Source organism: Bos grunniens, chromosome 5, assembly GCF_055505025.1.
Source record: "Bos grunniens cultivar Pamir isolate PY7600 chromosome 5, Bosgru_T2T1.0, whole genome shotgun sequence".
Classification (NCBI taxonomy): Eukaryota; Metazoa; Chordata; class Mammalia; order Artiodactyla; family Bovidae; genus Bos; species Bos grunniens.
In genome coordinates, this window is record NC_141169.1 from 956,183 (window position 1) to 971,218 (window position 15,036).

At 39.1% G+C, this 15,036-nt stretch overlaps 1 protein-coding gene across 1 annotated transcript in view; it reads right to left on the minus strand.

The window, feature by feature from the left end:
• Window positions 1-7,695: 7,695 nt before the first annotated feature.
• The window catches only part of LOC147371233 (ankyrin repeat domain-containing protein 26-like), a 65,855-nt gene continuing 58,514 nt past the window's right edge, over window positions 7,696-15,036 (minus strand). Inside the window, 4 exon segments of the mRNA XM_086403679.1 lie at window positions 7,696-8,452; window positions 8,454-8,840; window positions 12,236-12,416; window positions 13,124-13,434. Coding sequence (XP_086259805.1) covers window positions 7,829-8,452; window positions 8,454-8,840; window positions 12,236-12,416; window positions 13,124-13,434 — 1,503 coding nt within the window. The 3' untranslated portion in view covers window positions 7,696-7,828.

Sequence of the window (15,036 nt, forward strand, 5' to 3'; positions counted from 1 at the left end):
TGTCTTTGTCTTTTTATTTCTCTGTCTCTGCCAGTCATATGGGGAAGACTGAATATGAATAATAAAATTAAAATAAACACAAACATATTTTTATCACTTAAATTCATGGTGAGCACTGAGTCAAATAATAAAATTGAAAACAAAGATCTTTATAATCAATACATAGCAATTATTCTTAGTGTCAGACTTCCATTAAAGGTTGAAGAAGAAAAGAAGCACAAAGGTAGTGAAGTGGAAGTATCAGAGAACATGTGCTATGCTGCTGATGAGAGTGGATTGTTTCAGCAGAGAAAGAGTGGAGGAAACAGCAACCAGGAGTTTCCTGCTATGCAGAATGAGGGTTCTGATAGGTAATCCTATATCAGTATTTAACAGCACATCCCTTGTTATGTTCCTATAAAATAATTTCTAACTTAAGCTAATGTTTGTGATGTACAGATTTTATATTTTACTAGAGATATAGTTATTTTTAATACTCTTGTCCTTTAGCCTTATTACTAGAGTTCCTTTGTTAACATACCAGCATGTTACATATTGAAGTATTCTGGATTTGATTGCATATTTGCCTTAATCAATGTGTTGTATATTTAAATTTGTTTTGTCACTGACGAACATCCTTTCATTTCAGTTTGAGGACTCCTTTCAGCATTTCCCATGAGGCAGAACTAGTGGTGATGAACTCCATCAGGTTTGCTTTGTTTGGGACAGTTTTTATTTCTCTTTCATTTCTGAAAGACAACTTTTCTGGAAAGAGTACTCTTGGCTGGCAGGTTTTTCTCTCCTAGTACTTTGAGTATGTCCATGAAGGAAGGCCAAATTGCTGATGGTGGCAGGAGAACCTATGAGGCATCGGTCTTTCAGCTGTGATGCTGCTGTTGCCGCATCATGCAGGTGGTTTAAAAGTGAGCTCTCCTCCCCTGGCCAAATATTTCCTTGGTTTCTTCTTTCATGGTATATGTGCCTCATGTCATCTCAAATACCGCCTAAATTAAGTGTGGTTTTTATCTGTGAATTCTCTTTTTATTTTTGGCTGCGTTGGGTCTTTGCCGCCACAGTGCTTGTGCTTCTCAGTGTGGTGGCTTCTCTTGGTGCTAAGAGTAGGCTCTAGGGTGCTGGCTTCAGTAGCTGTGGAGCACGGTTTAGTTGCACCATGGCATGCGGGATCTTCCCTGACCGGGAATGGAATGCCTTCCCCTTTTATTGGTAGGTGGACTCCTAAGCACTGGACCGCCAGGGAAGTCCCTAAATTCACCATTATTGTACTTAGAAGCAAAAAAAAAATAGTGTAAATCTACTTATGACTCCCATGTCTAAGAGTCAAGACACTTAGCCAGTGGACTTCAGGTTTTCAGGGTAGCCCTTGAGGTTCTTCTCAGTGTCTTTCCAGATGCATCTCTCTATTTTCTTCCATGTATTTTGTGCTCTTCCTTCCAGGTTCCTCGGAAACCACCCAGATGCCCTGTGTCTGATGTTTGTGCTCACATTCGAATCTCCAAGTAGAATGATTTTCTCCCTTTTCTGTTTCTCATGACCTTCTCTCTTCACTTCTTCTGCAAATCCTTCCTTATTTCACTTATCACTTTCATTTGTCAAGTTGTATATATCATATTGTATCATAATCATATCTGTGTTTGAAGGGAGAATTTGTTTTCTTGCATATGGTTGGTACTCTATAACTGTCTTGTGAATTAATCAATGACTTAAGATGGGTAAGAGTTGGAATTTTATAAGAATTGGTTTTTATTCTTTATCAGCTGAATTATTGGAAAACATTGGCTTTTTTGTGAACTTTTTAAAGTAGCGATCCTGGTGTGCACAGGAAGGAAGTAAAGAAAAAGAACGATGACAAATGGACACCGGAAGAACGTGTGATTGCACCAATATTTGAAAAGACCGATTCACTGACTGGTGGTCTGCTGCACGTGAATGATGACAGCATTTTAAGGGAAGTGGATTAGGGTGACAACAGGTACATTCTCCAGATTCCTTGTTTGTAGGGGAAGAAATATTAGCACTGAATACTTCTTCTGGAAAGAGAGCAGCATTATACAGTGCTCAGGCCAAGTCAAGAGGTTGGTCAACTCTAGTGGACGAACACTGCTGAAAGGTTTAGGTGAGGACCAGTGCCTTTGGCCGGAAGTCATTTCAGTAAATAGTCCCCTTGGAAGCTGGACTGTAATGAATACACATAAACATTCAGTAGGGAATGTTACTGGGACAGGCAATGAAGAATTGGATGGTAACTGAAGAGGAGTGTGGAGTTCACAGGTGTTACTTGTTTTATGTTAAGGGAGCTTTTAGAGTATGTATGATATTGGAGGGAGAAGGCAATGGCACCCCACCCCAGTACTCTTGCCTGGAAAATCCCATGGGCAGAGCCTGGTAGGCTGCAGTCCATGGGGTCGCTAGGAGTCAGACACTACTGAGCAACTTCACTTTCACTTTCATGCATTGGAGAAGGAAATGGCAACCAACTACAGTGTTCTTGCCTGGAGAATCCCAGGGACGGGGAACCTTGGTGGGCTGCCGTCTGTGGGGTCGCACAAAGTCAGACATGACTGAAGTAACTTAGCACTAGCAGCAGCATGCTATTGGAAATGAGCTAGCAGACAGCGTGTTTATTTAGTTTAGTCTTGTTTGCATTTCCAATAATAGAAAGCATATTGATTGTATGACATTATCTTTAAACTATTTCAGTGAACTAATTGTACATACTACTTCTGTTCATGTATGGTTTTATGGTAACGGCTTGTTCATTGGTTCTGAAGTGTAATATTTCTATGTAATGGAATATGCAGATGATTGCTTAAGTTAATTCTATCATATATAGATTTTCAAAAAATTACATAATTGTGAATTTACAAACACTTAGGTTATACTGAATAGGATATGATGATGGCCATTCCTTGGTGATTCTAGTTGATAGTAACATGATGAGTAGCTATGATTTTGTAAGGTGCTCTGAAACATCACATCATATTAACTTCATAGTTGTTTATAGATTCCAGGGAAAAGGGGAAGATTTTGTTTATATTCAATAGAAAACCATTATTAGCAGTCTTTCACAAATTATTCCTTTTGCATGATAAAGATATAAATGACAAAACCCGTGCTTCCTTTACTAAGCATGTCATTAACACATATTGTGTGCTCAATACATGTATGTCACATGCATGAAAAAACAGCAGAATGGGTTAATGAATGCCTATTGATGAATTTCTTTACAGAAAACAAAACTTTATTGACAGTAGATTTTCAGGCTTGCCTACCTCTGAAGTCTTTTTAATTTTTGAGAAATATGTTTTAAGATTCAGAAATCATCATTTATAGCCATAGCTAGACCTGAAATAATACTAAAGATTCATTTGCTGTCATATTACTTAAAAAGACTTTTCAATGAAGAGCAGTGTTGAAGCCAGACTTCCTGGGTTTGAATTCTGGGTCTGTTGGTGACATGCTGAATGGGCCTGGGCAAGTTCCTCAGCCTTTGTGTGCTCCATTTCTTCCTATACCTATCTCCCAGAATGACTGTGGGGATGAAAATGCCTTTAGGACATGTCAGGTGCTTCTAATAATGCATGGCTGATGCATAAGACGTCCTCGAAAAGCTAATATCTTGGTTATTCAAATGGATTTCTTTCTCAGAAGGACTGAAGGAATACCTCCCAGATAGGTCGTACTGCCATAAAAGTTCTTATGGAAAAGAACAGGTGCAAAAAACACTGGTATACTGTTTCCTATCACACAACGCAATAACTTTATGTTTTTCCTTTTCCTTGGATCTAACTTTAATACTTTATTAATATTACTGATATATTTTCTGTGTCCTTTAATGTTGCTCTTATTTATTTCTGCATGCTTTATAGATAATTACTTGCCAATGCAAAGAGTTTATATAAAAAAGAAAAGTTAAGGTATTGTTTGTATTTTTGAATATTTAATATTAGCCTGAAAAAATAATTTGTTCTTTTAAGCCTGCAAGGAAAACACCGTATGAAAAGAAGAAAGTATAGTAAAAAAAAAAAAAAAAACTTTCAAAAATATTATCCTTGTCGAAAATACTTTGTCAAAGGAATAGTGGTAAAAAAGAAAATCTTCCTTTGTTGTAGAGAAGCTTACTTTGAACACATCATTTAGAAACACTGTTGATAAAGTTATCCTTTTGATAAAAATCTCTTAAGAAATGTCTGTTTTTGTTTTGATACAGAGACTTATCACCTCTGTACACTTGGTGTATTTATACGTATTTTAAGGACATTGTGAAACAGTATTGTTTACGTGTAGGTCAAAGAACAAATTACGTGAACGAACTGGATGACTTAACTCAGTCGTCTGAGACTGTTTCTGATGATGGCGACGTGCTTTACTCTACGAATTCCACGTTGCATAGAACCTCTCAACGTGGGGTGTAAAGGTAGGACGGCAGTGTAAATGTTAACAGAAAGCCTGTCTGTGTATAGAGGAGTGATATATGCACACCTTGTCAGTACTGCTCTAGAGCCAGGGATATGCTACACTGCTGTGCATCTCAGAAGTTTGTTTTGCATTAAAAGGACATGAAAGTGAGTGTATACTCTGAGCCACAGGCCTATGATACTCTCACTCTCTGTACCTTCTGTTGACTCTTCTTCTTTCCTGTGCTTCACTCACGATCAGGTCAGCATCATTTTCCTCCTAGAGTAACTGAAATAATCTCAGGACTTCTTTCCCTGCCACTCCACCTGGCAGCACCTCGGTCTGTGCAGCAACTGTAATTATTGACTATTTTTAAACATTCAGGTCTCATCATGCTACCCTCTTGCTTCAAGCCTAACTGTTGCCCCTCTTTGCTGGGTGGTTAAAGGTCACAATTGTTTGGTTCCATCTGGTTTTAGTTTTCACCCTTCTTTCTACATGAATTCTAGAATCAGCTTGCTAGTTCCCTAAAATGTCTGCTGGTCTTAACGTTTTCATTTTCCTTCAGTTCAAGATACTTTGTACTTTCTCTTTTCATTACCTCTTTGATCCAACGGTTATTTAGACCCATATGATTTAGTTTCCAAATATTGAGAGTTTTCCAGAGATCCTTCTGTGCTCTTGCTTCTCATGATTGTTAGGTGCATCCAGAGGGGCTCTGGGGATAGGGCTGATTATTTCCTGCCTTGGAGGCAAGACCTTGCTGACTACCCTGTTCATTCTGCTGGTACCTAGGAATTTTCCAGCCTGGCTCATGAGAATAAATAGAATTCCTGGGACTGAGTGAGCACCAGTCACAGGTCCCTATAGTCTTTTCAGATGGTTTCTCCCAGATGGGCTCTGTTCGTTCCTCTGCTGAATTCCTGAGGGGCTCCTCCTCAGATCTCCAAGGTCCTTTTTCTCTCTGTTCCACTCTCTCCTCTCCAGGGTTCTGATCTGTGATCTCTGCCCACTTTGGTTCACCAGACTGCCAGCTTCATCATCTCCTGTCAGGGAGTCTGGCTAACTCAGCTTCCATTCCTTCTCCTCGTGTTTGGGCCTGGAAATTCTCTCAAGGCAGTGAGCTGGGGCATTCCTTAGGGTAACCTCATGTGTTTCCAGGATCATTGTCTTTCATTCCCTGAAATCCTTTGTCATGAAAATCATTGTTTAATGTATTGTGTTGGTGTTGTTTTTGCTCGCTGCACTCAGGAAGGTAGATCAGTAGCTGTTCACTCTCTTGGTTAAAAACACAATGGCAGCTGGAGACTGTCCACAGGGTTGTTCTTCCTACTCTACTTACTACTTCCTGCTCATCCTTCATTTCTCAGTGTGAAATCTCTTCCCCAGGGAAATCTTTCCTGGACCCAGTCTATGTCAAGTTCTGTTATGTGATCATAGAACTCTCTTTTCTTAGAGTATCTATCTGAGTTCATAATTATTTTATTTGTCCTTGTCTCCTACTAGACTTCAAGCTAAACAAGACGAAGGGGCATCTGTTTTATTTGCAGAGCTTAGAATAATGTCTTCCACATTATAGACCCTTAATACTTGTTCAGTGCGTGGATGAGTGAATGTGAAAGGCACAGTCCTTTATACTCAAAAATTCCTCAATTTTTTTTTTTTTGTTTCTATCTTTGTTTTCTTCATCATGCAGATTCTGTTAGCTTGTTGAAAATTCAGGATACAGTTCTTTTGCATGAAAGATTAGTAGATTTTCAATGAAGCCAAACAAACCACTGTAAACTACTTAGAGGAGAATTTTATAGAATTAAAAGTAAGGTTTGTGGGCTACAAAAAGAGCTGTCAGAAACCAAAGAAGTGAAATCAGAGTTAAAGCATCAGAAAGTGGATTGGGAACGAGAGCTCAGCAGCTGAGGTCCTGTACACCTCGCTTTTAAAGAAATATTGAACTATTATTTCCTTTAATATTGCAGAGACGTAGATGTGTTATAAGGACTAACTTATCCTCTAGGATTTTACAGAGGAGAAAGTGTTACTAGTATTGTGGAGTGTGAAATTCTTGGAAATAATATAGCAGGTTCTAATAACTTAATGTATAGTTTTCCAAATCATCATTTTCATGAGCATACAGAAGTCCACCATAATGGAAACCCCATTAAATATTTACCAAAGCAACAGTTAGAACTGGACATGGAACAACAGACTGGTTCCAAATAGGAAAAGGAGTACGTTAAGGTTGTATATTGTCACCCTGCTTATTTAACTTATATGCAGAGTACATCATGAGAAACGCTGGGCTGGAAGAAACACAAGCTGGAATCAAGACTGCCAGGAGAAATATCAATAACCTCAGATATGCAGATGACACCATCCTTATGGCAGAAAGTGAAGAGGAACTAAAATGCCTCTTGATGAAGGTGAAAGAGGAGAATGAAAAAGTTGGCTTAAAACTCAATATTCAGAAAACGAAGATCATGGCATCTGGTCCCATCACTTCATGGAAAATAGATGGAAAACAGTGGAAACAGTGTCAGACTTCATTTTTGGGCTCCAAAATCACTGCAGATGGTGACTGCAGCCATGAAATTAAAAGATGCTTACTCCTTGGAAGAAAAGTTATGACCAGCCTAGATAGCATATTGAAAAGCAGAGACATTACTTTGCCAACAAAGGTCCATCTAGTCAAGGCTATGGTTTTTCCTGTGGTCATGTATGGATGTGAGAGTTGGACTGTGAAGAAAGCTAAGTGCCGAAGAACTGATGATAAATAGATGGCAACCCACTCCAGTGTTCTTGCCTGGAGAATCCCAGGGATGGGGGAGCCTGGTGGGCTGCCGTCTATGGGGTCGCACAGAGTCGGACATGACTGAAGTGTCTTAGCAGCAGCAGCAGCAGATGCACATGAAGAGTTAAGAGGCTTAAAGAATAAATGATTCAAGGCTAAAATGTTTCCCATATTAACTCAAAGTGACATGAATAAAAATAAAATTGTACCAACAAATATAACAAAAAGATATGACAAGCTACTGAAGCCAAAGTACGATATATAAAATACAGCCTCTGGGAAACCTGGAATTGACTATCAAGATAATCCAAGTAACTTAAGCTTCATTTTTAAATATTCACTTCAGATTTGAGCATTTCATTTATCTGTTTCATCATGATACTGAAATGCGGTAACATAAAGATTAAAATTATTACCTTAATAAAGAATAAATTACTAGTACCTGTCTATGTTAACAATTTAGATTTACATCTCTTAACATTTCATAAATGACACGATGTCCCTACTCAAAGTAAAGGATTTCTTCGGTTTAATTTTTATTTGGTGGATACAAGGTATGCTTTTAGGTTGGTTTAGAGACCGTAGATTCACAGCCTGTGTATTTTTTATATTCAACTAGATTCAACATTTAGCCAGAATCAAGAATCACTTTGAACTTTCTTTCAGGAAATCTGAGAATTATTTCTCCTTCTGGATGCTCACTTCTTCTGCTTTCTCATTTTCATACCAATACATTCTTTCTTTTAAATAATTCCATTCCTTGATTAACTCCTTGTTTCTTTTCTCCAGCATCAGACCTTGTTTCTCATATTTGGCCTGAAGTTTTCTCACTATCTGCTGAAACTGGTCTTGGATGCTAATGACTGTCTTCTCTTTACTTTTGGCTCTGTTTTGTGCATTACCCAGTTGCTGTCGGAGCAACATGTTTTCACTCTGGAGTTGAGATAATCTCTCCTCTAAGCATTCCTGCTTTCCAAGGTATGTATTCACTTTGCCTTGTTCATTCTGATACATGTGTTCAATTTCCTGCTTTTGACACTCTGATTGGCTTAGATCTCTCTGGACACGTTCTAACATCAAAGTCTTTTCTCTAAGATCATCTCTCATGCGATGCAGCTTGATTTTCAGCTTATTGAAGACACTTTCCACTGTAGATAGTTGCTGGGAAAGCATCTCGTTGTTATCTTTTAGATTAGGCACATCGTACTTCATTTTGTCCCACAAGCATAACCACTCGTCTCTTGCTCTCTGGAAGGCAAGTTCCAGATCACTTTTTTGATGTCTGACCTTGATCATGATCATGTAAGGCAGTAGCCAGTCTAGAACGGTAGGATTTCACTTCGGTTTCCAGTCTTTGTTTACTTTCTTTTTCGTTCTCCAGCTTAGAGTTTAGCATTGTATTCTCAGCTGTCAGAGCATTAAGCTGGCCTGTATAGTGGGATATAGTCTTTGTTAATGATTCCTCATTCAGTTTTATTGCCTTTTGAAGATCATCATTCTTTACTTTGAGAATTTCAATGTCCTCAAAATAGTTCTCTTCCTTTTCCCGGTGCTGATTTTTCAGTGCATCTATCTCCAGTCTTAGCATGGCAATTTCATCCTGCAGCATGTGCTTTTTGTGCAACAGGTCTTTTGTTTCTTCACAATTATCATAAACCTAAGTGAAACAAAGGAGATGTTTAGCTAGTACTCAGTAAAGTGACATTCCATGATTTCTTCTGAAATGAAAGACTAACTTGTATGTTTATACAATGAAAAGACTGCACCAAGTGTGTCTCCAACAGGAACAAATAAGGTTCAATTCAGTCTTCAGACTTTATACAAGCAGAAATTCCCAAAGGTTCAAAAATTTAATGGAGGACAACGAATCCACGAAAGTCAAAAAGAAATCCCAAGAGACTTTTCAAGAAACTCAGAACTGGAAAGGCTTCTCTCTGAACTACAACAAACTCAGAAGGCTTAAAAGATTCATAGATCTGACTACACTTAAAAATTGCATCTGATGTGGAATATTTATATAGTGGAAAACTAGTAAGCCATAAAAAAGAATGAAATAATGTTATCTGCAGCAACAGGGACGGACCTAGACATTATCATCTAAGTGATATAAGTCAGACAAAGACAAGTATTATATCATACTGCTTATATGTAGAATCTAAAATGAACTTATTCACACAACAGAAAGAGACTCATAGACACATAAAACAAACTTCTGGTGACCACAGGGGAAAGTGGGATAGGGGAAGGGATAAATTAGGATGTTGGGATTAACATATACACACTAGTAGATATAAAGTAACCAACAGAGATCTACTGTACAACATAGGAACTACACTTAATATTCTGCAGGAAGAATCTGAAACGGAATGTGTGTGTACATGTGAGCATGTGTGTGAGTGAGTGTGTATGTGTATTAGTCACTCAGTCACGTCCAACTCTTTGGGACCCCATAGACTATAGCCTGCCAGGCTCCTCTGTCCATGGAATTTCCCAGGTAAGAATACTGGAATGGGTAGCCATTTCCTTCTCCAGGCTGCTGTTGCTACTGCTGCTAAGTTGCTTCAGTTGTGTCCGACTCTCTGCGACCCCATAGACTGCAGCCCACCAGGCTCCCCCGTCCCTGGGATTCTCCAGGCAAGAACACTGGAGTGGGTTGCCATTTCCTTCTCCAATGCATGAAAATGAAAAGTGAAAGTGAAGTCGCTCAGTCGTGTCTGACTCTTAGCGACCCCATGGACTGCAGCCTACCAGGCTCCTCCGCCCATGGGATTTTCCAGGCAAGAGTACTGGAGTGGGGTGCCATTGCCTTCTCCAACTTCTCCATGGGATCTTCCCAACCCAAGGACTGAACTCAGGTCTCCTGCACTGCAGGCAGATTCTTTACAGTCTGAGCCAGTCGGGAAGCCCCATTTATATAACAGACACACACATATACATATATATCGGAATCACTGTGCTGTATACCTGAAACTAACAGAATATTGTTAATCAACTATAATTCAATACACAACACCACTTGCTAGGTTTATAAACACTGCATTTGATACCTCCTATACATCTACTTCACACTAAGAGCCTTAATTCTGTATAAATAGACTAAATTTTGTACAAAAAAGTTTTTCCTTGAGAATATGCTACCTTTTAACATTTTAATAGGCCATTATAAGAATTACACCCATTGACAACTGTACTAGGCACTTCTACAAACATTAATTAACTCATTAGCTGTAATGATTCTGTAAAGGAAAAAGTTAAAAATATGAGTAAGCTGCAGCCTTTTCGCCAGGTCTTTGGACTCTACTAGTCTTCTTACATCAAACCACATGTCTCTACTACAAACATATCAATACAAAATAAGCTTCCTATTTCATTCATGGTACATACACTAATGGTAATTAAGCTAAAATTTAGAAAGCTCTTAGAAAACGATGAGATTATTATTGCTGCTGCAATAATTTTCATTATCTCTCCATAATGCTTAAAATAGTAAGATGGGGAAAATACAATGAAAAACACTAAATAACTATCACTAAATATATATTATGCCATATCTATCACTGTTTTCAAAAGTTCCTTGTACTGAAATAGGACGCTCACAAAGCAGAGTGCTTATTTTCTCACAAGTAGAAGAATCACATCCAAAACGTGGTCTCTGAACTGCCTATAGTTTTCTCCTTACCATTAGGGGAAGTGATAAACTAACCTAATGTTCAATTGAGGAAGTGAAATCATTACCAAAACCCAGAATATCTTTAATTGGTAGCAAGAGTCCTGCCCCGCTTGGTGCGGGGGAGGCACTTTTATAAGTTTATTCTAAAGAAACAACTTTTTAAAGTGTTCAAAAGTGTTTTTACAACTGATGTCACAGTTTTTACAAAATGAAAAACAGTAAATGATGTGAAAAGGTCGTTGACAGGGTATTGGTTAAAGAAATGACAGTGGAGCCAAGAATGGACTCTGATTCAGACACTGATGGTGACGACGTGCATGGAGTGACTGACACATTCACTCCAAAGCAGAGGGACTTGGTTGGGTAGCACAGTCGATGGTGGACCACACACAGTCTTCCTTGCCTAAACCACAATCAGGGTGCCGGCCTCTCCGAGATAGTCACAAAAGATTTGAGATTGATTCCTATGGAAAATATTAAAGGCCTCTCCTTGGATGAGGCCATCGTATGTCACTACCTGATTGCTCTAGACAAATGGATTTGAATTACAAATACTACTTTCTCGAGCTCTTCCCGAGAGCTATTCATTGTGGGAGATCTGCTGCTAGGACCTCGGGGATGGGACCCAGTCCATGTTTGAAAGGGACATCAGGTGTGGAAGCAAATTCCTCTGCTGTGAGATGCCACTCGAGAACTCTGCAGAAGGAAGGATGACCAACTTCAAGAGTGTCTGGTTTCTACCAACTGCTGGAAAAAAATTCCTGCACCTCTTGAGGACACCAGTTAACACCTGTCCTTGAGGACTCTGCTGTGAGGGAGAAGGCAGCTGGGAAAGCTGGAGCCAGCTCTGAGCTGTTTATGGGGCAGGTGGACTGGAGGGCTGATGGGCACAGAGGGAGGGGGGTCCACGACCCTCAGCCGCCTGCTAGATTGAAAGCCGGAGGCAACTCGATGTAAAATTAGGCACGATGGTCCCTCCCAGCGCCCCTTCTCTTCTAGACCTATTCACTCATGAATGGTCTGTCAAGGCTGAAGGATTGGTTGCCTGAGGTGGGCTGAGAGCTTAACCTCCAGTTTCTACACCATTCTCAACCCTGTGGTTTCTCAGGATCTATTGTGTGAGCTACTGACATGACCTCTTCCTCCCTCTGCTCGAAAAAGTGCACCCAGCATGTCTGGATCATACAATTCTTATTTCCGGCCTTGTTACTTTGGGAACTTTGGATTTCTTTTCTTTTGTTTTTAACAATTAACCTAAAATTTCCTATAACACTAAACAAAATGACACTAAATAAATCGTATTTTTTTAAAAAGGGGATATTATAAATAATATTCATAAAATCATGTTAGAAATTTGAAATTTTCACCACAGATTACTCTACCTGATTCAGATTATTTCTCTCAGTCTTCACTATCACTTCTACTGCTTGGAAAGTGAGTTCTAGGTGCTGTTTCACTTCAACTTCTTTACTATATTGGTCTTTTCTTCTTAAATGCTGCCTCATTTTTTCATATAACATCTTGGCATTCCTTCTATTCTCTTCTTCTTGCTTTAAGGTGAATCTGCAAAATTTAAAACTCTTCTTAGAAAACCATGAGATTATTCACTGCTGCAATAACTTTCGTTCCCTCTTCTCGATGTTTAAAATAGTAAACGTGGGGGGAATACAATGAAAAACACTTAATAATGGTCACTGTTTTCAGACAGAGGGTTGAGAATAAAACTACATAAATTTTGTTTTCATTTTCTCTTGAGAAAAATGGCTACTTCATAAATCTGTGGGTGGGAATGTCAAGTAATATAAACTTTCTTAAGAATACTTTAGAAATATAGATCACAGACCATTTTTAAGTTCTCATACTTTGACCAAATTATATGATATTATTAAAGAAAATGTATTTAAAATAATTAGAAAGGTAGAAATGAATTTATAGAAAAGGTGTTCCATGCAGTATTAAATAGAATACAGAAAAGTGAAAAACAACTGAAAGTCAATTTGGTAAATATGTAATGGGGTTTCCATTATGGTGGACTTCTGTATGCTCATGAAAATGATGATTTGGAAAAAATATACATTAAGTTATTAGAAGCATTCACTGTTAAGAACCTGCTATATTATTTCCAAGAATTTCACACTCCACAATACAAGTAACACTTTCTCCTCTGTAAAATCCTAGAGGATAATTTAGCCTTATAACACGTCTACATCTCTGCAGTATTAAAGGAAACAATAGTTCAAATATTTCTTTAAAAGCGAGGTGTACAGTACCTCAAGCTGCTGAGCTCTTGTTCCCAGTCCACTTTCTGATGCTCTAACTGTGATTTCACTTCTTTGGTTTCTGACAGCTCTTTTTGTAGCTCACGAACCTTACTTTTCATTCTGTAAAATTCTCCTCTAAGTAGCTCACAGTGGCTTCTTTGGCTGCTTTGAAAATATACCAATCTTTCATGCAAAAGAATTGTATCCTGAATTTTCAACAAGCTAACAGAATCTGCATGATGAAGAAAACAAATATAGAAACAAACAAACAAATATGTGAGTAATTTTTGAGTAAAAAGGTCTGTGCCTTTCACATTCACTCATCCACACACTGAACAAGTATTAAGTGTCTATAATGTGGAAGACATTATTCTAAAGCTCTGAAAATAAAACAGATGCCCCTGGGTCTTGTTTAGCTTGAAGTCTAGTAGGAGACAAGGACAAATAAAATAATTATGAACTCAGATAGATACTCTAAGAAAAGAGAGTTCTATGATCACATAACAGAACTTGACATAGACTGGGTCCAGGAAAGATTTCCCTGGGGAAGAGATGTCACACTGAGAAATGAAGGATGAGCAGGAAGTAGTAAGTAGAGTAGGAAGAACAACCCTGTGGACAGTCTCCAGTTGCCATTATGTTTTTAACCAAGACAGAGTGAACAGCTACTGATTTACCTTCCTGAGTGGACCGAGCAAAAACAACGCCGACAAAATACATTAAACAATGACTTTCATGACAAAGGATTTCAGGGAATGAAAGACAATGATCCTGGAAACATATGGGGTTAGCCTAAGGAATGCCCCAGCTCACTGCCTTGAGAGAATTTCCAGGCCCCAACATGGGGAGAAGGAATGGAAGCTGAGTTAGCCAGACTCCCTGACAGGAGGTGATGAAGCTGACAGTCTGGTGAAACCAAAGTGCGCAGAGTTCACAGATCAGAACCCTGGAGAGGAGAGAGTGGAACAGAGAGAAAAAGGACCTTGGAGATCTGAGGAGGAGCCCCTCAGGAATTCAGCAGAGGAACGAACAGAGCCCATCTGGGAGAAACCACCTGAGACCAGGGAGAAACCATCTGAAAAGACTATAGGAACCTGTGACTGGTGCCCACTCAGTTCCAGGAATTCTATCTATTCTCATGACCAGGCTGGAAAATTCCCAGGTACCAGCAGAATGAACAGGATAGTCAGCAAGTTCTTGCTTCCAAGGCAGGAAATAATCAGCCCTAGTACCAGAGCCCCTCTGGATGCACCTAATGAATCATGAGAAGCAAGAACACAGAAGGATCTCTGGAAAACTCTCAATATTTGGAAACTAGATCACAAGGATCTAAATAACCCTTGGATCAAAAAGGTAATGAAAAGAGAAAGTACAAAGTATTTTGAACTGAAGGAAAATGAAAACATTAAGACCAGCAGACAAGCTGATTCTAGAATTCATGTAGAAAGAAGGGTGAAAACTAAAACCAGATGGAACCACACAATTGTGACCTTTAACCACCCAGCAAAGAGAAGCAACAGTTGGGCTTGAAGCAAGGGGGTAGCATGATGAGACCCGAATGTTTAAAAATAGGCAATAATTGCAATTGCTGTGCAGACCAAGGTTCTGCCAGGTGGAGTGGCAGGGAAAGAAGTCCTGAGATTATTTCAGTTACTCCAGTAGGAAAATGATGCTGACCTGACTGTGGGTGAAGGCACAGGAAAGAAGAGTCAACAGAAGGTACAGGGAGTGAGAGTATCATAGGCCTGTGGCTCAGAGTATACACTCACTTTCATGTCCTTTTAATGCAAAACAAACTTCTGAGATGCACAGCAGTGTAGCATATCCCTGGCTCGAGAAGCAGTACTGACAAGGTGTGCATATATCACTCCTCTATACACAGACAGGCTTTCCGTTAACATTTACACTGCGGTCCTACCTTT